Below are 25,332 nucleotides of genomic sequence, written 5' to 3'. Positions count from 1 at the left end.
GCACAGACCCCGCCCCTCCAGGCACAGACCCCGCCCTTGGCGGCCTGTCCAGCCCCGCCCCTCAGCCCCGGCCCCGCCCCTCAGCCCAGGCCCCGCCGCTCCCGGTTTGACTCTGGCTCCGGCCCCGCCGCTCCCGGGGCGATTCCGATCCTGGCCCTGCCCCTCTCTGCCCGGTCCTGTCACTCCCGGAGCGACTCCAGCCCTGGCCCCGCCCCCCTCGGCCCGGCCCCGCCCCTCTCGCCGAGGCCACGCCCCCTTAAGGAACGGAGACACGTGAAGAGTTGGATCGACGAGCTGTTATTGATCCACGGAACTGGTTATTGATCCGTGAGCTGTTATTGATCCACGGAACTGGTTATCGATCCGTGAGCTGTTATTGATCCACGGAACTGGTTATTGATCCGTGAGCTGTTATTGATCCACGGAACTGGTTATCGATCCATGGAACTGGTTATTGATCCGTGAGCTGTTATCAATCCATGAGCTGTTATCAATCCATGGGACTGGCTATCGATCCATGAGCTGCTATCGATCCCCGCTGGTTGTTACCGCAGCACACGCGGAGCCCCCGGCCCGGCCCGGCCCTCCCGGGCACAGCTCGGTCCGGCCCCGGGCGGGGCCCGGCGTTTTCCCCTCCCGCCGCTGTCCCGCAGCAGCGTTCGGTCACTTCTTCTGGAGGAATTTCATTTTACTGCCTGCAGAGAAAAAACAGCGTTAGGAGCTTCAGGCGAGGGTGGGGAGGCCCTGGCACAGGGTGCCAGAGAAGCTGTGGCTGTCCCTGGATCCCTGGAAGTGTCCCAGGCCAGGCTGGACAGGGCTTGGAGCAGCCTGGGACAGTGGCAGGTGTCCCTGCCATGGCAGAACTGATCCCTTCCCACCCAAATCATTGTGGGATTCTGTGAGCTGGAGACACTCCAGGACTCAGAGAATGAGGAACTGAAGGTGGAAAGCCACACATGGCCACCTCTGCCAGCAGACACAACTTCTGTCCTCTCGGCAGGTCCTCAGAGCAGAAACTCCCACAAACTTTATCTAAAGATACAAAAGCTTTAAAAAGAGAAGAAAATCTTACAGTGTTCAGTGTCCCCTGAAGCAGTAAATGTAAACAAGGGAACACAGGTGCAGAAAGCAAAGAAGAAGCCTTTCCCTCCTTTGTAAAAAAATAATTATGCAATTGTTACAATTAATTAAAAAAAAATTAACAATGAACAAAACCAAGGGGTGTTCCTTTACCAAGACTGCGAAGGATTTTGTTCATTCCAGTTCTTTCCGTCTCTGGAATTCTCTCCAAATACTCCATGGCACGGACCTCAAAAAGGCCTAAAGAGAAAAAAAAATTAAAAATTAAAAATCACTCGCCAAATTAGGTTTGGTTTAGGGTAAATTTAGGGAGAAAATTTTTGAATGGGGTTTTTTAAGGAAATAGACTTAAGGAGGTTTGAGGGGTTTTTTTAATTGGTTTGGGGACAGTTTTTTTATGAAGAAGTGGGAAAAAAACGATTTAATAGGTAAAGTACTACACTCCATATTTTAGCATGTAGCATCATGATTAACAAGGCCACGAAAGGAAATCCTGTGTGTAGCGTGTGTAAGCGCAGGATCAAGGAGAAAGGAGAGAGATGCAGAAATTCTTTGCTTTATAAACCGAAGGGCACAGGGGCTACTCCACGTGACAGAATTCCAACAGCAGAGGCAGGCGGCGTCACACTCCAAAAGGGAGGCTGCGAAACAAGAAGCAAAGCCAAGAAAGATGAGGGCACAGCTACCTTTGCCCAGGTTCTTGCTGAGCTCGCGGTCCTGGATGAAGCCCGCGAACATCTGCGTTTCCATGAAGCAGTGCAGGAAGTGGCGCACGGTGCGGGAGCCGTGGGATTTGCGGAAGGGCTCCCGCTGGAACACGCGCTCGCCCCTCTCGGTCACGCTCATGTGCAGAGAGTAATGCCCCACGATCTCCACGAAGAACTGCACAAAAGCCTCCGAAACCAGGGAGTTCAGGCTCGTGTCACCTGTGGGGAGGTGTCACTTTGGTCATTGCTCTCCTCAAGGAGTGGCGTTTTTAGAGAGCTCAGTCACTTTTTGTGCTGGCTGTCTCAGATTAGGGATTGACATCAAAGAAGGCTCAGCTCCAATATTCAATTTCCCAATGGCAACTTTCTGCTGCACCTGGGACAGGTTCGGTTCTAAAGCTTTTCCACAATTTAAAACATCCAGAATTTCATTTTCCCTGGTGTGTAATGAGCTGTCAGTTCACAACAGGTTAAGTTTAATTCTCTTCAACAATTAGGCAAACTACAGAAGACAAACTCTCTGGAAAACAAACTTTGTTTTTATGGAATTATATAATTTGCTGGTGCCGTTCTCTCAAGCCACTCAGAGCTTTTTACACTTCCTTATCTGATGAATCATGTGTAAAGCAGTTCAACTTTGAAAATGATCAGCCAGATTACCCTCTAAAATACAGAAATTTGCTTCATTCTCTGAGAAAACCATTGTCTCTGCCACTTAGAAAAATATAATAAAATTCAAAGCTGATCTGATGCTGTTGGCCCAAAGGAAACTACAGTTCTGCACACACTAATTGTGAAAGGAGGAAGTGTCAGCACACCAAACTTCTCACACATTCACAAGATGTTCTCAGCAAGATCACAGAAAAACAGCTAAAATGTCACTTCTTAGCTTTTATTTAAATTTGCTCATTTTTATCAATTCCATGGTAGAGATCTGTTAATGGGAAAACACTTTTCCATAGAAACTTTTCCACAGAAAGTACCTTGTGTGTCACTCTGCCCGTGTGACAGGATTTCACTCCGTTCTTCCAGGATTTGTTCAAGTGCAGCCTGGAGTTTATGGGGCAGGATCTCGTCCTCATCTGATACCTATAGACAGAAATGGCCAAGGAAGGACTTCTGTGTTATTCCCATCAGCAGAACCAGGGGGTAAATTAGAAATATTCATAACATGCCTAAAGCAGTTAGAGGGGAATTATTCTGGAATATATCTTAAGGGATATAATATATTTATCTTGCAGCCACAGAAATTAAACACATTTGCTCAGCATGCCCCAAGTACATTTTATTAGAGTCACACACACAGCTGGCCATCACACAGACTCAGGCTTATTTCACCAGTAAAACACACAAAAACAATAAAAGCCTGTTGAGAAAATACAACAGGTCTCAATAATATGGTTTAAAAAATGCCCCAATCCTTTAATACCTTTGTCCAGTATTGCAGGCTGCAATGCAAAATAGAACAGTGAGACAGGGAAAAGGAGAAGCAAATATCCTGAACTAGTAAAAAAATCCCCAGTATTTTTATAGCTACTTGTCTGGAGGTGCAGAAGCACTTTTGGGGGAAGTTCAGCAGAGAACCCCAAGAGAACTATGATAATTTGTTCCCTACACTGTCACTCCTGGGAAAAACAACCCAAACCAACAAACACCTCCCAGCTGGATGAGAGAGGAGAAAGTGCTGTACAGAACAGGGAGAGACAGACAAAAAGCAGCAGAGAATCTTAGGGATCCCCTTCACATAAGAAACCAAGCTTTTAAAGTCAGCTCAGACAAGCAGAGCTCTTCACCTCAGGCAACCTCAACCTTGCAACAAGGATTTGTTCCCTTCTCTGTCAGTTCAAAAGGGTTACAAGGTATTTCTTCAGCCATTGGAGTCTCCATAGAACACCAGCTTCTCCTGATTTCTTCTTTTTATTTTCTTTCATCGACACCTTTTCCTGGCATAAACCCATGAGTTACTGCTACTGTTATTTCACTCACCTCTTGCAAGAACTTGTCAGCACAAAGATCAACAATCAGAACCTGGGGAGACATAGAAAACACACTGACTAATAACCAGGTATGTTGCTCTATAGAAAAACACCAGGATTTAACTTGTTTTTTAAATGTGGGATGCTTTTTAAAAAGGGCTGTCACACACAAAACACAAGTTTTGCCTAAGTCCAGCCTGTCCCTGAGAACAGTGAAGATTACTTATTTTTGATAACACTGGAACATCCTGACATTTGTCTGGCAAATTCACCAAGTGGCTCGGAGAAGTTTGAGAGTTTAAAGTCAGACAGAATCCAGAGATTATTGCAGAGAGGTCAACCTCATCCCACTGACACTGTCTGTGTCTCACACATCCTCACCTCTTCTATGGGCAGGTCCTGGAGCTGTGGCAGGGAGCAGGAGAGGATGCCAATGAGGAATGGGGTGGGAGAGCACACGATGTCGATCATGGAAGCTGGCAGGACAGGGATGTAGGTGTGCTGCCAGGTGAAGGGGTAAAGTGTTGCCACTGCAGCGTGCCCACATTTAGACAGAGTGCTGGAGAGAAGCACAGGCAGGGTGGTCAGTGTCTCCTTCAGGACAGGCTGGAAATGCTCAGGGCAGGTGTCACTCGTGCACAGCCTGTGCATCAGCAGAGGCCCCAGGCACCCACTTCTAAACTGAGCTCTGGGCAGCTCAAACCACCATCCACCCAGGCTAAAGAGGCAAAAACGAAACACTCCCTTATCTCCTCTTGTGTAAACAGCATACTCCAAATTCTAGGCATGCACATGCTGTGTGGAGAGTGCAGAAGGTTTTCAAATTGCAAAACCAGACAAGCTTGGACACGGGACAAGTCCAAACAGAGAAGAAACAATAACATCCAGTGACAGCATCCCTCAGAAAGAACTGCTCAGACTCATCTCTTACCTCAAGTTGTCAGCCACGAAGATGACTCTCCTTTCCAGCAGGAGAGAGGCAAAGACCCGGATGGTGTGGGAGACACTCAGGCACTGCAAGAGGCACTCAAAGTCAACGTGCTCCAGCCTGGAGTCCAAGGGGCGGCACAGCTCCATCACCTGAGGGACACGGACACAGGGAGAGCTGGGGGAGCAGCCAAGCAGGGACCCTCAGCCTGCAGCACAGGGGCCTGAGGTCACAGCTCACCTCAGGCTGCAGCTCCTCCTCAGGAGCAGGAGCCAGGGAAGGGCTGGAGCTGTGTCAGGGGAGTTTAGGTTGGATTTTGGGAAAGGTTCCTTCCCCAGAGGGTGCTGGGCACTGCCCAGGCTCCCCAGGGAATGGGCACAGCCCTGAGGCTGCCAGAGCTCCAGGAGAGTTTGGACACTGCTCCAGGGATGCCCAGGGTGGGATTTTAGGGTGCCCTGTGCAGGGCCAGAGGTTGGACTGGATGATCCTTGGGGGTCCCTTCCAGCTCAGGATATTCTCTGAATTCATGATCCTACATAGAATCCTATGACAATTGGCATGGGGCAGCACAGAGGAGTGCCCCAGAAGCTCTTCATTAAGAAATAGGGAATCACTTCCACAGCAGATGATTCCACAGCAAAGAGGTTTCTGGGACAGCCTCCCTTCCAACTTCAGCACGTTTTCTTCAGAGTAATCATTTCCAGGCACCACTGTGCAGTTTACAAAGAGCCTGTGTGCCCCAGAGAGCCCAGAGAGGGAGCAGGCAGCTCAGCCTGAGCTCTGTCACCTCATCTCCTGCTCCTGGCAGGAAGCTCCTGACGGTGATGGTGCGTCCTGGGGCAGGGAACGGAGCCTCCATCACGCTGCGCATGAACGGGTGCACCAGGGCTGGGGACATCTCCCTCCTCTTCTCCACCTCATCCAGGATCTGCAGGGAAACACATGGGATCAGAGCAGGGCACAGCCAGGACCCAGAGCTGTCCATCCAGGTGTGACACTCCCCGCAGGGTCTCATGGACAAACAGCTCTCCCTGGCCATAGAGAAACAGGATGGGAAAGGCCCCGGGGAGGCAATTCCAGCTCCTGGAGCTTCAGCAGTTTGGGAGCTCTTGTGATGGCAGTCACAGGCTCCCTGGAGCAGAGCATTTTCCTGTGTAAAGGAGAAAAGCCAGGCCCAGGTAATGCCTGGACAGAGGGCTGGAGGGGCCCTGGACACCAGTGTGTGTCCGTGCTGGCACTGGGAGCACTGGAAGCTCCTGCTTTTCCAGCTTTTCTCTCCGTGGATGTAAAAGAACCAGGTCCCTGTGAGCCCTGTCCTGGCTGCCCGTGGCAGAGCATCCCAGTGAGCAGCTCTGAGAGGAGGGGACAGAAGGGGTCACATCTGGGCATCACCTCCTCTTCCCAGCTGCTGCTGACCAGAGGGGACAATCCATCAGAGCATTCCCACAGAGAAGGCTCCAGCACAGACCCACAGCCCTCTCCCACCTCGCTTGGGACCCCTGTGAAATTCATCTCAAATGTCTGAACAATCAAACAGGAACAGCTTCCTGTGAGCACAACTCTCCAGCCTCCTGCTACTGGAAGGAAATGCTTTGTATGAAGCAATCAAATTCTCATTATTCAGAGGAGTTAAGAGGAGCAGCACACATCCCCCTCGCCAAGAAACCTCCATGAAACGCTGTTCTAGAAACTCTGAGCTCCAACAATCAGAACCATCTTTCATCAGAGCCTGTCCCTGTACTTTTCTGCAATAACTGCCCTTTATCTGCAGCATTCACCTCTTTATCTCCCCTTTTCATGGTGCTATAAAAACCAGGGGATATCCAACCCCATCCCAAACTGATTTTCCATTTCCAAGTCACAGAGGAAGAGGATGAAGGGGCACCCTCAGTAACACCAGGTGTTAGGAGGCTCTTCCTGGCAGTAATTGCTGAAGGATTTGTGTACTGGCTGACAAGACTCAGCACCAGTGTTTTATTTCCCCGCTCAAAGCACAGACAGAGAGGAAGCACCACTCCCCTGGGATGAGCTGCAATCACTAAGCTGACAGAAGCATCCAGTTACCCCGGGGAGCCTGCAGGGCTCAGGACACGCTGTGCTAGCTCACCTTGGAGAAGAGGTTGAAGCAGCCCAGGCGGCTCACGATGCAGTAAACCTCGGGCAGGCGCTTCCCTTTCCCTTCTGGCTGAAAGGCAACAGCAACAGCTCTGCTGAGAACAGGGGGGCAAGGAACAACCCAGCACCCACACTGCAGCTGCTCTGCAGAATTCCTTCTGCTGCAGCCCCCCTACACTCATGACTATGAAGGTTCTCAAGGAACACTCAGTTCCAGGAGCTGGTTCATGCCCAGAGCCCATTTCACCATTTCTGGGCACCATCATGACCCTTCCCTCTGCATCCCAAGGGTTGGCAGCACCACAGCTGGGTAATCCACAGGATGGGGAACCCATGTGGGCAAGTGACATCCTGGCAGTGCCCAGACAGTGCTCCCTGAACCCCCAGCCCTCCCAGAGATGCTCACCAGGAGCTTCCTGCAGTACCCGAACCAGCGGCTGCCGTCCTCCCCCGTCAGCACAAAGGAAAAGGTTTCACTGGGGAGCCAAAGCAGAGTCAGGGTTAAATTCACCACACAGCTCAGGGCACAGACTGACAAAGCACACAAACTCCTTCTGGTCACGCTGACAAAGACTAAAACATGATTACAAGGACTTTGGGATCTGTTCAGGGTAAAAACTTGCACCTCATGAGCTTTTCCATCTCTCCCCCTTTCCCAGCTGCTCGCACTGAGCTTTTCTACTTCTCCTCCTTCCCAGCTGCTTCCCCATTCAGCCAAGGAGCAGCAGAAGCACTTCCAGCCCCAGGAGCTTTGGACAAATTCTTCCTCCTCACAGGAAAGGCAGCAGCAGCCCTCTAGCCCGGCTCCACACCTCATCGTCCCTCCCACCACGGGGATTTCCTGGATCCTTTCCCCTTTTCCCCTGCTCAGGCTGCAGCTCCTCTGGGACACTCCAAAGCTTTCAGCATTGCCTGTCTCAGTCACAAGCATTCAAAACCAAGTCTTTACCTTTTAAGGTCTGATGAAGGGAACCAGTCTTTGGGATCTGGAAAGCAGAATTTGGGAATGACCTTTAGCCTCTCTTCAGTATCCTTTGATGGTCTGAAGGGATGTTCAGGCTGGAGGGGGTAACAAATGAATTTGAAGTCACTGAAGTTGGTGCAGCATTTAAAATACAGGAAGCATCTTCCTGACACTTCCAAAGGCTGATCCATCACTAATGCACAGGTACAGGAGAACATGTTCTGACTATTAGCACATTCCCAGTTCCCTCTTGCATTTTTCCTGCTGATTGGACCTTTGTAAAATGACTCAACTTGGTAAGGACGGAGGAAGGATCTGCAAGCATGGCTAAGTTTATTGGAAAATGAATGTAGAAATGACTCCCCAAATGCTGTCCGGGGCAGCCTGTCTTGGTTCTGCCCCTGGGAGATTTGAAAACAGTAATATTAACAGGCAAGTGTTCAGCTTTTGATGTGCAGATCACTCATAACTGAAGTGCAAAAACTGTCCCTGAACCACATGTTCCACCACATGTGGGTTCAAATCAAATCCCTCAAGGACACCAGGACACTTTCCATGCTCAAAACTGCCCAGAAAGGGCAAAAGAAAGGTGTTCAGATAAGAGGCTCGATAAGAAATGTAAGGAAATTTAACACATTTAAGTAGGAAATGCTCCTGAGAAGTGAAAAGTTTATTGCATAAAGTTGATTTTAGGCACTAAGCACACCCAGGCTATTCCAGTGTCCCAAGCTGTGACAGCACAAGGTGTTAGGAAAACAGAACAGCATTTTCACAGAGTAACAGTTGTAGAAAAGCTCAGATGTCCTTGGGCACACTGCCCAAAGCAGAGGGTGACAGCAGATTACTCGGAAGCAAAGCTAATATTAGAAGGGAGACACCCAATCTGACACACTGTCCCATCAAAAGTCACTCACCAAAACACTTTCATCTGAGCAGAGCATAAATAAATACTGAGAAAATAATTTGTAGTGTCAGTGCCTTTATAAAAGCCAGTACAGACCAGGAGGGGAACCCTGCAGTGCCCTTCCCAAAGACAGTCTGAGAGGCTGCACCAGGGAAAAGCCAAATCTGCTGCATTCCTTTCTTCCTCCCATCACCCTAAAGTTTGCACTTTTAGCAGATATTATTTGGGTGTGTTCAGTTTTACCCACTAAATTAACACTGTGCACTCTCTGGCTGTAATTCCTTATTCATCTTGTGAACCCAAGGCATTTACACACTTGAGACACTGGAATTATTGGCACACAAATCCTTTAGGCAGCAGGAACTGGGACACTGTGGGACCTGCTGGGGTCACACACAACCTCCCTGAGTAGATCTGACATCTCTGTGTGGATGACATGCAGATTCCTCAATAATCTGGCTTTCTCCTGATGGCACAGCCAGCATTCCTGGCTCTGTTCTGTTTCCAGTGGAAGGCAGCAGGTATGAGCTCAGACAGTGACAACTGAATATTCATCTCAATCTGGTACCCCAGAAACACCAAGGCTCCATCTCAGCTTCCCAGCTTAGGACACTGAGCTATAATTCAGTCACACACTGGTTTTGTCACCCATTTGGGCTGAGCAGCTTATTTCAAAGGGCTTGGTTTAACTACAGCACTTCAGCTTCCACAGCCCTCCTGGTTTTGGGGGTGTGTGCAAACAGCTTTGTCATTTTATTATTATTCTTTTTCAAAACAGTATAAATAAGCATAAAAGCTCTGAGATTCCAGTTCCTGTGCACTATCAGTGCTTCACTGCTGGTTTATAAAGGACAGACTGCCAGGATGAGGCTCCTGCCAGCTTTGGGACAGAGCTCTGCACTCCTTCCTCTCCTTCAGTTGCTATCAAATACCTCATGGCTTCAGGAAATTTGAATTAAGGAGGAGCTTTCCTAGCTCAAAAAAGACAATAAACTCATTATCAAGACACATATTCAACAGCCTCCTGACACTACACATCAGGTGTGTAACAGAGCAAGGTGCTTCACATTCCCAGCCCAGACGCTGGCCAGTGTAGTTTAGGAGGGGACACAGAGCTGAGCAGTTCCCTGGGCAGGTTTCCATGCAGCTCCTACCTTGCTGGGGAACTGCTGGATGATGTGGGGTGTGTAGGTGACCTCAGATGCCTTCTTGTGCAGGGACACCACCACGAAGAGCTCGAACAGCCGCTGCTCCTGGAGCTCGATGAGATCCCTCTCCAAGGTCTGGTAGTGTGGGTTCCTCTTGGAGGCCGAGTGCCTCGGGCACCTGTGGTGACCTGGGGACAGGAATAAATCCCAAACCAGCCTGTGGCTGGCACTGCCACGCTCCTACAGGGCACAGAAGAGCACTCAGCATTGCCAGCAGAGGGGGAAAAGGGAGGGGTGGGTTTGCTCAACATCCAAATGCTCTCCATGGGACATGGGGTGTCTGTGTCAGCTCCTCAGGCACAGAGCTGCTCTTCCCCAGGGAACAAGTGACAAGAGGAGAGGAAATAACCTCAGATTCCACTGGAGGAGGTTTAGATGGGATATTAGGGACAATTTCTCCACTGGAATGGTTGTTAAGCACTGCAACAGGCTGCCCGGTGCAGTGGTGGAGTCACCATCCCTCGAGGCGTTTAAAAAATGTGTGGACGTGGCACTTGAGGATGTGGTTTAGTGGTGTGCGTGGTGGTGGTGCTGGGTTGATGATTGGACTTGATGACCTTAGAGGTCTTTCCCAACTTCAACAATTCCAGGATTCTGTGATTCAGACAGGGAGCACTGACCTGGCAGCAGCTCTGCAAATCCCTCCTGACAGATACTGAAATTCCTCCTGCTGCCCTGCTGTTCTCACACAGAGTGACACAATGGGGCAGCAGGGAGTGAAGCCCAGCTGCACCAACTCAGGAGCTGCCAGGACTCAGGGAGCCACTCCAAACACCACTGAGGGCACTCAGGAGGGGCAGAGGCAGCTCCCTGGCCGGGACACCCCCGGGCTGGGCTGTCCTGACAGGCAGCACAGGCTCACAAGCACAGGCACAGCCCTCTGACGTCAGGAATTCCTGTGCCCAGGCACCGTGACACATTCTGGACACTTTCAAACATCAGGCACTGACTCAATCACTCTAATTCTGCTGAGATTGTTCACTCTCCACCACTCTCCTTCACATAAATGGAACTTCACTTTCCATTCCAAGTTAAAGCCTTTTGAACGTTTTCCTCCAAGTAAACAAAACACCTAAAATAATTCATAGAACCCCTGAATGATTTGGGTTGAAGGGACCTTAAAGCTCATTCACTGTCACCTCCTGCCAAGGACAGGGACACTTTCCACTGTCCCAGGCTGCTCCCAGCCCTGTCCAGCCTGGTCTTGGACACTTCCAGGGATCCAGGGGCAGCCACAGCTGCTCTGGGCACCCTGTGCCACATCCTTCTGTTTCATGTCTTCACATGGAAGCTAAAATCAGCTAAAACCAAGTAGGTGTTTCAGGTCTGGAGTTTGGGTCTATGATCCAGCTCAGGACACTGGAACCAGACAAATACCCAGGTGAATTCTCCCCAGAGGAAAGGACCTTTCACAGCATTACATAAAACAGAACCAAGGGAAGGAATCAGGAGTGAAATAATCTCAAGCAGCAGCAGCAAAGGTGATCAGCAACAACCTCCCACAAGTTACCAACCCAAAAAAGACTCTGCTTCTGGTGACTGGCAGATTAATGCCATTAAACCTCAAGGGCCCAGGGGAGGTGGCAGAAATAGAGGCTGGTTTGTCACAGCAGCAGCTCCCAGACTTGGCCATGTGGCCTCTGAGAGGCTCCTGTCCCTGACTCAGCAGATCCCCACACGTCAGCTCATCCCACCAGGCCCCAGCAAAGGGTGCAGTGCTGTGGGACAGGACCAGCCCCTGTGATTCACTCACTTTTGGGCTGATTTTCCGTATCGCTTTCATTCCCGCTGGTTTCACCTGAAACACACAAATAGTTTTCACTTATTAGCCACGCAGAAAGAAGATGGGCAACACCCAAAGTTGGGAAAGAGAGAGAACCTGAGACTCATCACATCAACATCCCTCAGGGCTGCCCACCAATCCTGCCCAAAGCATCAGCCAAGGGCAGCTGGGAAATGTGTTACACCAGCAAATTTCAAACAGCAGAGCTGATATCAAGCCAGTGATATGACCTGGCAGGGAATGACCTGCAGGTCAGCTGGCAAAGAACACAAACCAGCTGGCTGGTTGAGGCTGCTCTAAAACTTAACAGAATAACTGTAAATAAAGACCCCACTATGGCTACACAATCAGAACAAGGCACACAGATGATGAGTGCAGTAGGCAGAGATGGTTCTCATGCCAAGTGGTTTTCTGAGGAGTTTTTGCTTTAATCTGCTTTTTTTTGAAGAAGCACTTTTAACCAGCAGCCCAGCTCTCCAGGCTCAGAATGCTCCCCTTGTGACAGTGTTAAATTTGGGTTAGACAAGTATTCCTTGAGCTGAAAGCTCAATTGCAGCCACAAGTCTGGGGTTTGCACTGTTGTGTCAGCATGAGGTGGTGGTGCCAGGCCAGGGGGCAGAGGAATTGTGCCACTCAAGGTGTTCAGAGCACAGACAGTGGTGTTGGAGACCCCAATACCTTTCACTGGAGTTGCTTCTCTCGCAGCAGGACTGAGCAGCTTCACCTTCTTCTTTCCACGCTTGGAATCAAAGATCTCCTGTATTTTTAGTACCAGCTGAAACCCAAAGCAGAAGCAGAGGTTAATGTGGGGGTCCAGAGAAGGGTCCAGGTGCCAACAGGAGGGCAGCTCAACAGCCACCACCCAGGACTTGGGGAAAGCTGCCCAAATCCTGCAGGCACCCTGGCTCAGAGGCTGGAGTCCCTCTAGCCCAGCTCACTGGATAAAGAATGAGCACAGATTTCTGCTGCAAGAGAGGGATCCCTGTCAGCACAGCTCAAAGCTGACACCAGACTCTACAAGCATTCTGGAAATTGTCACACTTGCCTTCCCAAATAGAAGTGACAAACTGTTTGGCATCAGATCTCCATTTTCTATGCAAAGGCACTTGCAAGAACATCTTACAAACCCTGCAGCACAGAGGACTCAGAACATGCTCCCCAGCACCTTCCAAGCCCAGAAAAAGCAGAGCTCTCTCACTGTAGCTTGGGGCTTGGTTTTTGGGCTGGTTTTTGGGTTTGCTGCTGTAGTTGGATGTCAGCTCAAGTCTCCAAAAGCTCAAGTGAGGCTGCTCCAAGCACAGGCCCTGTCCCAGGTGTTTGCTGGAATGGAAGGATGATGCACTCTGAGTAACCTGCTCCAGTGGAGGCTGTCCCTGCCCATGGCAGGGGGTGGAATGAGGTGGAATTTAAGGGCCTTTCCACTCAAACCACTCTGTGATTTTGCACAAATGAAGACAAAGACAGTGGGACAGAACACTGGGTCTGTGCTGCAGGACCACACACCTGGTCCACTGGAGAAAAAGTTGTGAAAAAGCACAGCCCAGTGCAGACTAAGCCATGAAAGAAGGGTCAGCATTTTGACACTCTACGTTGGTGCTGGTAATCTTCCTTCCACTGGTCACAACAGCCTTAAAGGCAAAGTCCTGACACTTTCTGTGTCCCTGTCACAGCCTGCTCTGTGCTTTCCCCTCATCTGCCAGCGCCCCAGGGGCTCCTGGCTCCCCACATCAAAGGCAGCCTTTGCTTCATGTGAAGAGGGATTTACCCTAAATGCAGGGAGCAGGTCAAGTTCATTCCTGCCTCAAGAATTCATTAAACTGAACACAGGAGGGTGGGGCCCAGCCATTTGTCATCACAAATACAGCATAAAAAGAAATATATTAAAGAGAACCTGTTTGTTCAGCTCAAGCATTTAATCCCCAGATCAGTAAACCAGGCTTAGGCTCTCCTTTTCTAACTAATTTCTCCCCATTTTCTGCCTCAGCCAAGCCCTCCCAGCACGAGGAGGCTGCAGGGAACAAACAGCCCACTGCAGAGAGCAGTGCTCCTCCTGCCAAATCTGCCTTCTTTCCCTTTTTACCCAGCCTTACCTAGAAGATCCTAATTTCTGTCCTGATTTGTGTGCAGCTGAGTCACCACCCTGGGTGTGTTTAAGGCAGCCATGTGTTTCCTAGGCAAAAGGTTTTGTCTGTTTAGACCCCAGTCCTTTCCTCAACCTCTCGAGCAATCTTGGCTCAGTTCCTCATGAGCAAAGAGAGTAAAGTGCTCTTCCTGCATGTAAATTGTTACCAGATTTTTGGAATAGGTTTGCTTCTGGAGAACATTTTCTTTTCCCTCTCCAAATGAGAGATACTCTCCATCACAGCATTTTTATAATCTTGCCATGTCCTTCCTGATTTTCCAGACCTAAGGTTTGTTTAAAAACACAGACAGAAGTTACTTGATACTCCAAAGCACTTTAAAGGTTTGAAAAGTCCTTTGCAGTTGTCCAACTCTACCTCACAGTCTTGTGCAATCTGAGCAAATACACGTGATTTTCAGATGAAATAAAGATCTGCTGAAGTGAAATGATTTTACCACTGCAAAAATAAGTCCTTGCCACTACCACAACTGGAATTTGAGTCCCATGCACAAAGTGGGCAGCTGCAGCTGTGGTGTCTTTTATCACTGAGGGATGTGAGCTGGTAACCAACACAAGGATCTAGAAACTTTCCCAAGGCACCAAAGGAGGGTCAGAACAGTCCTCTGTGTGAGGGTGGATTAAAAACCCCTCTGGCCTCAGCAGCATGATTGTCTCTGCAGCCAGGCAGGAGGGACAGGCCAGGAGGGACAGCTGTATGAAGGCTTTGTGAAATGTTCTTATCCCTGAGAGCTCCCCTGCACCTTTAAACTATGAACCAGCTGCTCCTGATGCCAGTCCAGAACTGCAGCCAACATTCCAAGTAGCCAAGGGCCCCACAACCATCCCACAGCTCAGTGGAACACCAGGATCAGTCTGGGAAGTCACTGGGAGCAGGGGACACATCCCCACAGCGTTCCAGAGCTGCTCCTGGATCACAGGAGCAAGAAAAATCTCCAAGAGCACAAACGCAGCACCACCCCCTTCCATGGAAACACTGGGAACAGGGCTTAGGTGACAAAGCACGAGGAAGGGCTTGTGTTCCCACACAGCCATGACCTCCAGGACAACACTGAGCACTTTGTCTGCCGACTCTTGGCCAACAAAAACACCACTGTCCCAGCTAGAACTGGCACTCAGGTCCCCAAACACCACTGGGAGAGGGAATGGCTGGAGCAGCAGTGCCAAGCAGCAATCACCTGCCTGGCCCACAGCTCTGTGGCCACTTACAAAGCACTTGCAAAACAGCAAGAGCTTGAAAAGCCAGGCAAGAAGTGAAGTTTCACACTTGAATCTCACCCAGGGCAGGTTCTTCCTCCTGCTGGCAGCCTCCACTGCTCGGAAGAGCTTCCACTCAGACAGAGTGACAGGCAGGGAGGTCTCCTTGCCCATCTTCCCTTGGAAACTTGTCTGGGAGGGCTTCAGCTCCAGGCTCTTGCGGCTGAGGAAGAGAGGTTTTGGGGGAGGCTGGAAAACAGAAGGAGAAGAGAGAGTCAAGCATGAGATCAAGGTTTGGTCCAAGGTTGAAGGCAGAGGAGTCAGATTACAGCTGGAAAATTTGCTCTACTAAACACTCCATCCCACCTCCCCCCTCAAGCACCTCACCAAATCTCTCTTGTTCCTACTCTTTTGTTCCTTAGCAGCTTAATCAGCTCCCACGGATATCCATGATTTACATTATATACATTATTTACATTAATAACAAGCAATAAAACAATAAGGAAAACCAGTGACTTGCAGTGTGGAATGTGAGGCTGGGGGTGAGCACAAACAAGGGCCTTTGTGAGAATGATTCTGACCCTTTAATCCCCCCACCCTACCTTGGGAGCCCTGCTGATGCTCCGGGGAGGGGGCAGCTTCCAGACAGATGGGACCTTCCATAGGGGCAAGGGCCTGATATCTTCATATGGATTTTCTTTTGTAGGACCTGGAAAAAGCATTGGATAGGGGAATTATGAAACGAGATAAAGCCCTGTGATTTTTGCCAGGGATATCAGTGGGGAGAGCGTGCAGCTGTCTGCCTTTAACTGGGTCTGAGAGACCTCTTTAAAGTTGGATGAGGTTCCCACCACATCCTTCTAACCCACTGCCATCAACTTGGCAAACTGTCCATGGACTCAGCAGAGCAAAACACTTTTTCCCCTGTACAGCAAGCAGCTCTATAGCAAAGCAGCTCATTTTGGCAGTGCTCACACTGATCTCTGTGCAACGCTCAAGCAAAGCATTCCAAGAGCTAATAAAGAAATCAGTGTAGCACAGGCCAACTCCAGTGACCTCCCATGACATCTGAAACCAGGCTGTTCATGTGCACATGTCACCAACACCAACAGAGAACCCCAGATGGGGAAGACCTTAAAAATCCCAGAGCTGGAAAGAGCCTCAATGCATCCTGACCCTGACTCCTCCCTCCCCAGCACGACTGCCACCCTCAACAGCAGCCCCAGAAGCAGAGGCACATACAGATAATGTCCTCGTAGATGTTGTCTTCAGACTGAGTGTGGGCCAGCCTGGATCCTGCAGTGCCATTTGTCTCCTCCCGAGGTCTGTGGGAGCTGCTGGCCGCCGGCCGCTTGCGGAAGCCCTGGATGTCCTCAAACTCAAAAGATTTCCTAGAGGAAAACCGGTGTAACTTCTTCTAAAGGCACCTGCTTGAGTTGCTGTCTGCAGTCCACACACAGCGTGGCCCTCCTTGGGACCATCCAGCACATGGATGCTCCACTCCAGACTCGCATTTCCCAGGGTTGAGGTCTAACCCCAGGCAGCAGCTCAGCCCCTCGCTCCCACCCATGGGATGGGGGAAGGAATCAGGGTAAAAGAAACAAAACACGTGCATGGGTTGAGATGAAGACAGTTTGGAAGGTAAAGCAAAAGCTGCACAAGCAAAGAAAGCAAAACAAGGGATTCATTTCCCATCTCCCTCGGCAGGCAGGTGTTCAGCCATGTCCAGGGCCTCTGTCATGTGTAATGGTGACTTGGGAACACAAACTCCAATTGTTCCTCCCTTCCTGCTTCTTCCCCAATTTTTACTGCTGAGCAGAACACCACAGGGTCTGGAACATCCCTGGGGTCAGCTGGGGTCAGCTGTCCCCGCTGTGTCCCCTCCCAGCTCTATGTGAGCACACCTCACACACTGCTGTGTTACCAATATTTTCATCACAACCCCAAAACACAGCATCACACAAGATGCCAAGAAGAAAATAATCCCAGCCAAAGCCAGCACACCAAGTGAGTCCTGCTCACTTACTCTGGGAGTTTTGTTAAGTAAGGAAGGGAGCTGGAGGCCCCATGGCCAAGCACACTCCAAGCAGGCATGGCCAGACCCGTCCTGTCAGGGGCAAGAACCCAAACCATGTTTTGCAGACTTGCAGCAGCTCAGACCAGGGCACTGCTTCCTCCTGGCCTCTCCTGCTCGTGCTCAGGGTGTTCATTCCTTTGTGGGCTGGCATTTCCATCCCTTAGCCACTATTTTGAAATTAGAGCACTGAGGTCACAGAGGAGCTGGCAGGGATTTAGCCCACCATCATCATAAAATCTGGGCTGCTGCTGCACACTTTGCCAGAGTGAAAGGTTTCAGAACCTCAAGCCACATCTCTGCTGGTACTGTGCACACCTCCAGCACAGGCAGCTCACCTGTGAGCAGGATTTGCATCAAGCCACCTCAGAAGGGTATGGGAAAGAGGGCAAACCAGCCAAACCGACTGCAAGAGCAGTACTCACAGCCTCCAGCCTTAAGCAACAAGAGAATATTTCGCTCCCAGAAAAGCCAAACACTCAGCAGCCACAGTGTCCCAAGAGAAAGCTACTCTGCCATCCCCAAATTGCAGCTGAGGGCAAGAGCAGGCGGGGAGCAGGCAGGGAGCAGGCAGAGAGCAGGCAGGGAGCAGGCAGGGAGCAGGCAGGGAGCAGGCAGCTCTCTCCCAGGGCCCAGCATTTTGTCACTCCACTCTCTTCTAAGGTGTGGGCTGACTTCTGCTTGGGACCTGGAAGCTTCTTTGCAAGATTGTCAGCAGCAAAAGCAGGATACTTTCACCCAGGAAAATCCTTTCCCCATGAAAAGAAGCATCATCACTAGCAGCACCTCCACAGGGACATCATGCCAAGCAAGCTGCTTAAACCCATCTAGAAAGTGATTTAAGGAAACGTTTCAGACACGAGAGATGAATTATGTACCTCTGGGCTCTCCCTCTGATCCTCCTGCTGACTATTTTCTTCTCAGGGCTGTTGGAAGATGACACCAAGTCCTTTCCACACTGCTTTTGCAGGGGAGCTTCCCTGGTGGCACTGGCATCTCTGCGACCACCAGCACCCTTCTCTGCCAGGTAACGGAAAGTCCTGCGAGGTTTGGGTGGTGGATCAGGAGCTGGCTCCTCCTCTTGCCCCTCAACCTCAGAGTAAATGTTTCTCAAGCTCCTCTCTGCCCTGCAGAGAGTGTTCACTCCTTTGACTTGCAGTTCTCTTTCCGTGGAGCCAGATCTGCCTCGTTTCCTCTGCGGGTCCAAGGGAGCAGGACAGGTTCTACCAGGCAGGAGGGGATCTGCTCTGCTCCACAGAGCTTGTGAGGTATAGAAGTTCCCTGGGGGCAGTGCCACCCCCGGGGCCAGGGTTTGCCCCTCTCCTTTCTGCTTGGCTCGGGAAGCTGGGCCACCACAGTCCCCACTCTGCCAGCAGCTCCGTGCATCTTCCCTGAAATCCAACCCCAGGCTCTTTGGATCCTTGGGCCCAGCCTTTCTGCCATTCTCTGTGCATTCTGCCTTCACTCTGGGTAGTGCATTGCAGCTGGGATCGTACTTTACTCCGAAGTCCCTGGGCTGCTGCCTGTCCTTGCTGCAGCCCCGTGTCCTGCCCTCCCACTGGGAGATTTTCTGCCTGATGTTGCGGCAGTGGCTGCGGGACAGGGTCAGCCCGGTGGCGCGGGAGAAGCTGCTGTCCCCAGCCCCCGTGGGGTGCATGGCAGGGGCCAGAGTGCTCACACACAGCCCATGGCCAGCCCTGGACACGTCCTCCCTTGTCCTGCACACATCCAAGCTGACACCACACTCCAAAGTGTCACAGAGTGGAGTCCGGGCTGGCTGCTCCGACCTGCGGACAAAAAAACCCCAAACCATCAGCTGCACCCCAGCCATGCTCCCCACCCCAAACTGCAGCTGCTCCCTGGCAAGTGCTGCAGAACATTCCTCCCCAAATCACATCCACCACGTGCTCAGGACAGGCTTCCAGAGCTCGCTCCCCACCGGGGCTGTTTGTGCACACATCTGGGAGGGCGAGCGAAAGGGAGCCGAGGCTTCACCAGCTTAAAAAACAAACACAGAAGGCACAGAACACCCTGAGGGATCCCAAGCATCCAAACTCAAGGAAATTATTTAATGACACAGGAACTCAGCCAGCCCTTCTGCAGGAGTGCAGCTCCTCCTGATGCTCAGGCAGTAGAGACAAATCCCTGTGGCACCTGAGCTCCCCACCCAGCAGAGAACAGCAGGACACGAGGCACCAGGGCAGCAAAAGGAACCACATCTGCTCCTCCAGAGAGGAGCTGCTGCTTCACACAGGATGAGAAGAGCTGTGGTGGCTGGGGAAGAGCCCGGCTCTGGCAGTGCATCCTCCTCCCAGAAGTGCTCTCTTGCTCCACAACACAAGTGAAAACCTGCCTGGTGTTCTGTTTGTCAATACCTGACCTAAATTTGCCATCCAAGAGACTGGAGAGCAGTAGTGCCCAGCCTGTGGCTTGCAGCCAGGGGAGTTTCAAAAGGCAGAAGAAACAGTGAGTCCTCATCTTGAAGTGAAAAATCACCCCACGTTTAGATCAGCAGAGAAGGAATGCCAAAGAAACACTCTGGCTTCTCCTACCCAAGCAGGAGCTGTGCTCTTTGAGACTTCCCACACATCTAATCCAGGGGATACAGCACACATCCTCCAGATAATCCAGCAAGGAATGCAGGTGAAACCAGCAGGGAGAACTGGGGTGTCTGTACAGACCCAGCACCTGCAGGTCCAGCATGGCCTCGGTACAGACATTTCATGTATGGAATCCCCTCAGCCCTGGAGCCCTTTGGCTCTACCTGTAGCTCACAAGTCATCCCCAGATATGCCAGAACAGGCGAAAACTCATCTTGGACAGAAGACAGAAGCCCATAGGCTCTAACAAGCCGTGTTCTTCCCTTTCTTTGGGCAATTATCCCATTTCAGAAATCCCAACCCTCCAGCTGTATTTAACAACCACCAATTTGCAGTAGGAGACAAATGCTCAGCTCAGGCCAGGGGCCACACTGGCTCTGCTAACATTCCCCTGGTACCAAGAAGTCTCCCTGCAAAAGGCAGGGAAACAGCAGAATTCCACACGTGCAGAAGAGCAGAGGATTCCTGCAGAAAGCAGCCAGACCTGCTCCAGGTGGAACCAGGGGACAGAGCCACACCAAGGCTGTGCTCAGGCTCCAGCTGACAGAGCCAGGCAGCTCCCACTGCCACCCTGGGCACGTGTCCTCCACTGTCACTGCCACCACACCCGGCCAGCACTGAGTCACCACTGCCTGGCAGTGGGCAGAGCCAGGGATGGGCACAAACCAAGCCGGGAGACAGAGGAGCCTAAACCTGCCTGGCAAGGGGGTCCCACTCCCCAGGCTGGGTGTGGAGAGCCCCCAGCACAGCAGACCCACAGCCTGATCACTGCTGGAGCCACACCTCAAATTCCAGGGCTCGGGGCTATCCCTGGAGCTGCTGATGTGCTTGGCAGAGGCATCTGCGGTGCAATTAAAAGCAAAGCACTGGCTTTGGCAGATCTATTTGACAGCACTGGTGAGAAAGCCCACTGGTCAAGGACATCCCCGGGCTCCCAGGCAGCTCAGGGATGGTTTGGGCACACATGGCATCAAGTCTTGGCTCTGCTGCACTCTCCCCCTCTGCCAAAGCAGCACTGCTGCTGTGGGAAGAGCTCCCTGTCTCCACAGCCTGGGTCCCTGCAGGCTGGAATTGCTCAGCCCATTGTCCCAGACAGCTGCTGGTAACTCTCCCACTCAGCAGTGAATGGGATAAACTTGGACAATCTGGGTAAGCCCTGAACTGGGGATATTTGCTCCATCATCAGCCTTCTGTCCCTCATCAGCATTCCATCCTGTGCTCAGAGCTTCCGGAGCCACTGCAGACCCTCTTCCCACACCAGCGAGGGGCCCCTGCCCTCTCCTATAAATAGGCATTGCTGCCAAAACATCCTGAGCCAGGGCAGAGCCATCCTTCCTCCTTGCATGTCTGCAAGCCCTGATTAGCAGACAGGAAAGCAGCTTTCCCTCTGCTGTGCCCTGAGCTGCTGCAGCACCAGCGCTCCAGGACCCTGCTCTGCTGGGGACAGCCAGGGGACAGCAGGGCTCCAACACAGCCCAGCTGCACACCAGGACCCTCCAGGGCCTGCCAGGCCTTCAGACACAGCATGGCTGGATGTGCAGGACTGGCACAGGGAGAGGAGCCAGAGGACCCTGCAGTGTGGAGCAAGGGTTTATTCACAGCACTAAACAAATCCAGCACATGCAGCACTCACAGCCCATGCCCACAGCTGCTCTGATTCCCAACAGCACTGGCTGCTTTCTCCTCCAAATGCTCCAGCTGTCAGCTCCCCTGGGAGCAGCCTGGCAAAACATCCACAGAGAATCATGGAATATGCTTGGAAGGGAAACACAAGGATCATCCAGTCCAACTCCTGGCCCTGCACAGGACAGTCCTGGAGCTCTGGCAGTGCACATTCCCTGGGGAGCCTGTCTGGGGGAAGAACCTTCTCCTGACATCCAACACCATCCATGAGGACAAATGACTGCACAGAGGAGGCTGAGAAGCCCTGCACAGTTTTCCAGGTTGGTCCATCCTTGCTGTGCCCAAGCTGGGCAGCTCTGTTGGCTGCCAGCCTGCCCCACATCCTTCCTGTCATAGATCACTTTGGGAAGGCTGCAGCAAAATCTGCCTGTGCTGCAGCTTCCTCAGCCAGACACACACATCCATTTCTGCTTCCTCATCTCAAGCCATGGCCAAAGTCAAGCCCTAATGCTCCTGCCCAGGTCCCTGCTCCCATGGTAAGGCACAACCAGGAGCTGAGAAACGTGGAGGACAAGCTCAGCCTTGGCCAGCACATGGAATTCCAGAATCCCAGAATGGGTTGGGTTGGACTGGAAGGGACCTTAAAGCTCCTGTCCTTCCACAGGCTGGGACACCTTCCACTGTCCCATGTTGCTCCAAGCCCCATCCAGCCTGGCCTTGGACATGCAGGAATGGGATCCACAGACAGCACAAGCCTAAAGTTCTCCCTGCTCAGTGCTGCTCCCTGGACTGTCTCTTCCAAAATATCCATCCAAGGAGGACAGGAATGCAGCTTTTCACCTGCCCAGGCTTGCTATCGAGAACCAGGCATTTAATCTCAGCTCATCACGTGAGCCCAGGCAAGGCTAGAGACTGATCTCTGGTGAAGAAAGAGCACACTGGGGTGGTGTGATGCAAGTTAAGTAACCCTTAAATGCAGTCCAGGACAGGCTAAAACACAGTTCAGGGACACAGAGCTGGCAGAGACCACCTGGGTCAGGCAGCCAGCACTTGTATCAAGCACTACACAAATCATTCCTGTCACAGAATAACGAGACTTGTGACTTCTTCCATCCCGACCTCCCCTTCCAAACTCCTTCAGTGGCCCCAGTGTGCTTCCCAGTATTTCCAGAGAAGCCAAATTTATTATCCTTGTTGCATCAGGACTTAGAGGAGCTCGGTGTAGTTAAGAATACTGAATTATTTCACCGGAAGCAGCAGTTTGGGGGAAAATTACATAATTTCTAGACAAAACATTACCCATTTCTGCCAAAAGCCTGCCTCTCTGATCCACACTGTTGGGAAGCTCCCAAAGCAGAAGAATAAGGCACGTTCACAGCACATGACAGGTAGCCCTGACTATTTTTCCAGCCCTGAAAGCCAGAGAGCACACTGCACATTTTCCATGCAAAGTTTTGAGACAATCCCATTTCCTGAAACCACATTCCCAAGGCGAGAAAGCTGCCAGTGCTGGTCCAGAATAAATTCCTGTCTAGTGCTGAGGTCAGGCCCCCCCACCAGCCCCCCAGCACCCAGAGCACCCCACAGCAGAGGCACAGAGAGAACAGAGGCACTGACACAGCACCTTACCTTCTCCTGCTGCTGGGAACACAAACACTGCCTGGACCAGCTCGTGCGGCTCTGAGGCAATCTCAGTCCTTTCGTGAAAGCTGTGCAGCCCTAAACCACCCCAGAGTCCTTGTCGCCAAGCCTCCTGTGTTAGTAGCCAAATAAAAAGCAGGTTCTGGTCTTGTGCAGCTCAGGGAAGCTGGCAGCTCATTCCTGGAGGGGAAAGATCCTTTCCAGAGCTCTCAGCTTCTCCCATTCTGCTCCTCTCCAGAACAATCTCGAAGCTCCTCTGAACAACTCTGCCATGCTGATGCCTCAAAGACATGGGCAGTACCAAAGAAGCAGATTTTATATCAAAATAAGTAACTCTTCAGGAATGCAGTGTGCTTAGTCATTTCCATCTCGATACAAAGCTACTCTAACCACGAGGTATTAACTCTTTCCGTGCTGCTGCATCTCCTGCTGAGGAGCAGTTCTGCCTCATTAGATCCATGGCCACAGCCCCTGGACACAGAAAATGTGCTGCCAATCCCAACTACACCGCAAAAGGAGGTTAAATCTGGCCTCTGCCATGGGTCCTAAGACTTTTCTACCGACTGTGTTTTTCTAAAGTGATGAAATTCAACTTATTGAAAGCAACTTTTTCCTCAAGATATAAAAAACCCCAAACCAGAACACTTCCAACATGTAAACTCTGAACGCTGCTACCCCAGAGGGCACATGGACAGAACCCACAATGTACTATTTTTAAAGTCGTGGGTTTTTGACCTGACTCACAGTATCTGAATGCCCAGGGTAGCAATACTGACAACAGCAGTTGACTCAGCCCCTACAGCCCGGGCTGGCTGCCAGCCCCAGGAATGCTGCAGCTGCACACAGGAGTGAGACACAAGCTGGGCATGGAGTTAAAAATCAAACACGACTTATCCTGGAGCAGTTCCTGGAGCAGAATCTCACCATCACAGGTGAGTTTCCAAAGGAAAGTCACAGAGCCTGTGTGGCTTTACATGGGCCACCACCAGCCACTCATTCCTTCGGGAATGTCTCAGCAGCGCTGAGGCAGCTGCCCCAGGAGGTTCAAAGGGTGCAGACTAAGGCAGCACCAGAAAACCTCTCAGACACCATTCAGATAATGTGTTCCAGAGCTGCCCACTGAGTCATATCCATATTATTATTACAACTGGAAGACTGAGATAAAAAATTAGCCAAGCAGCAACGGACTGCACTAGGACTCAAGGTCAGATCCTCCAGCCACCAGTGCCCAAATAGACATTTCTACGGGCTGGTTTTCCTGCAACTTCTCTTCTGCTTTCCTTCCATCACTGGCTGATGCCAGTCCCAGCTGCCAGGAGGAATTGCTCTGTCACAGCCAGGCCATGTGCAGTCACTGGAACAGAGGGGTGTCTGTATGCAGCGAACTGGGGAAGGCAAGGGGGGCCCAAGGGGCTCTGTAACCCCTCAGCCCCACACACCTCAGAGCAACAATGCACAAATATCCAGTGAGACCTAAACCACCGCAGAGCAGCAGTAACACTCTGTACAGAATCACAGAGTGATCACAGAGTGGTGGGGGTGAGAGAGACCCTCTGCAGGTGTGACCTGCTCTGCTCAGACAGGGACACCAACAGCAGGATGGCTTTGGATATCCCCGAGGGCAGCCCAGGCTCCATCGCCCTCACCGGGAGAAGCGTTCCCGGCCGGTGAGGGGGCCCTCCCGTGTGCCCGGCTGTGCCCATCACCGGCGCCCGGCACCCTCCCCCAGACATCTAGACCAGTGGGGGAGACGAACCCACCCCAACCCCGGCTCCCCTTGCGAGCTGGCTCTCCTCCGGGCAGCTGGAGCAGGCACCTGCTTCCCCCGGCCCGTCAGACACGGGGAAGATGCTGCACCGGCCGCTGCCCGCCTGCCCGCAGCCGGGACACGGGGACCCCTCGGGGCCCGCAGCCCTGAGCCCGGCCGCCACGGCGGGAAGCCCCAAACGCCCCAGGCCACCCGCTCGCCCTCCCAGCGTAGCCCCCGCCCGGTCCCGCCGCCCCCCGCCCCGTCTCACCGCGGCCTCGGCCCGCTCCCTGCCCCGCTCCCGCAGGACGCTCCCGGCGCGCACGGAACCACCTCCCATTGGCTGCTGGAGCCATCACTCAAGCACTGATCCCGCCTTCTCCCCGCCCCGGAGGGCCCGAGACTCTTTTCCATTGGTTGATGCGGCCGTCACTCATAGGAAGGCCCCGCCCCCGCCGCGCCCCGTCCCGTGTCCCCGCAGTCTCGGCCCGCTCCCGCAGGAGGCTCCCGGCGCTCACGGAGCCGCCATCCATTGGCTGCTGTGGCTGTCACTCAGCTCGAGATCCCACCCTCACCCCACCCCAGGGCGCATTGAGCCATCACCATTGGCTGGCGTGGCTGTCACTCAGGCGATGGTCCCGCCCC

At 52.0% G+C, this 25,332-nt stretch overlaps 1 protein-coding gene across 7 annotated transcripts; it reads right to left on the bottom strand.

The window, feature by feature from the left end:
- Window positions 1-355: 355 nt before the first annotated feature.
- Window positions 356-25,017, bottom strand: DENND2C (DENN domain containing 2C). Of its 7 annotated transcripts, none has more exons than XM_088180240.1 (19): window positions 24,959-25,017; window positions 17,955-18,863; window positions 16,245-16,393; window positions 15,605-15,711; window positions 15,084-15,251; window positions 12,344-12,440; window positions 11,636-11,680; window positions 9,829-10,010; window positions 7,756-7,865; window positions 7,213-7,282; window positions 6,799-6,876; window positions 5,479-5,619; window positions 4,695-4,843; window positions 4,145-4,322; window positions 3,774-3,815; window positions 2,771-2,876; window positions 1,767-2,006; window positions 1,234-1,320; window positions 356-695 (listed from the first exon to the last, which is right to left on the bottom strand). In XM_088180240.1, the coding sequence occupies exons 2-19, from the start codon at window positions 18,731-18,733 to the stop codon at window positions 664-666; spliced, it is 2,760 nt and encodes a 919-aa protein (XP_088036366.1). In that variant the 5' UTR covers window positions 18,734-18,863; window positions 24,959-25,017; the 3' UTR covers window positions 356-663. The 7 variants fall into 7 exon arrangements, 4 of the variants coding, with proteins under 4 accessions (XP_088036366.1, XP_088036363.1, XP_088036365.1 ...); XM_088180237.1 differs by lacking the exon at window positions 24,959-25,017 and adding an exon at window positions 22,929-24,641; XM_088180239.1 differs by lacking the exon at window positions 356-695 and having other exon boundaries at window positions 702-1,320.
- Window positions 25,018-25,332: the final 315 nt, after the last annotated feature.

The sequence above is a fragment of the Sturnus vulgaris genome, chromosome 29 (genome assembly GCF_052056855.1).
Source record: "Sturnus vulgaris isolate bStuVul1 chromosome 29, bStuVul1.hap1, whole genome shotgun sequence".
Taxonomy (NCBI): Eukaryota; Metazoa; Chordata; class Aves; order Passeriformes; family Sturnidae; genus Sturnus; species Sturnus vulgaris.
The sequence above is the reverse complement of the archived record's forward strand: the minus strand, read 5'-3'. Positions and strand labels throughout refer to the sequence as shown.

Bases quoted from the DNA above. Each gene is read 5' to 3' on its own strand.
- DENND2C (XM_088180239.1), bottom strand. From the start codon at position 18,733: ATGCACCCCACGGGGGCTGGGGACAGCAGCTTCTCCCGCGCCACCGGG. The intron at 12,441-15,083 runs GTGAGATTCAAG...TTTGGGTTTCAG, and splicing joins GGAGGAAGAACCTGCCCTGG to CTGGTACTAAAAATACAGGA. The intron at 2,007-2,770 runs GTACTTTCTGTG...ACCTCCCCACAG, and splicing joins CGGGCAGAGTGACACACAAG to GTGACACGAGCCTGAACTCC.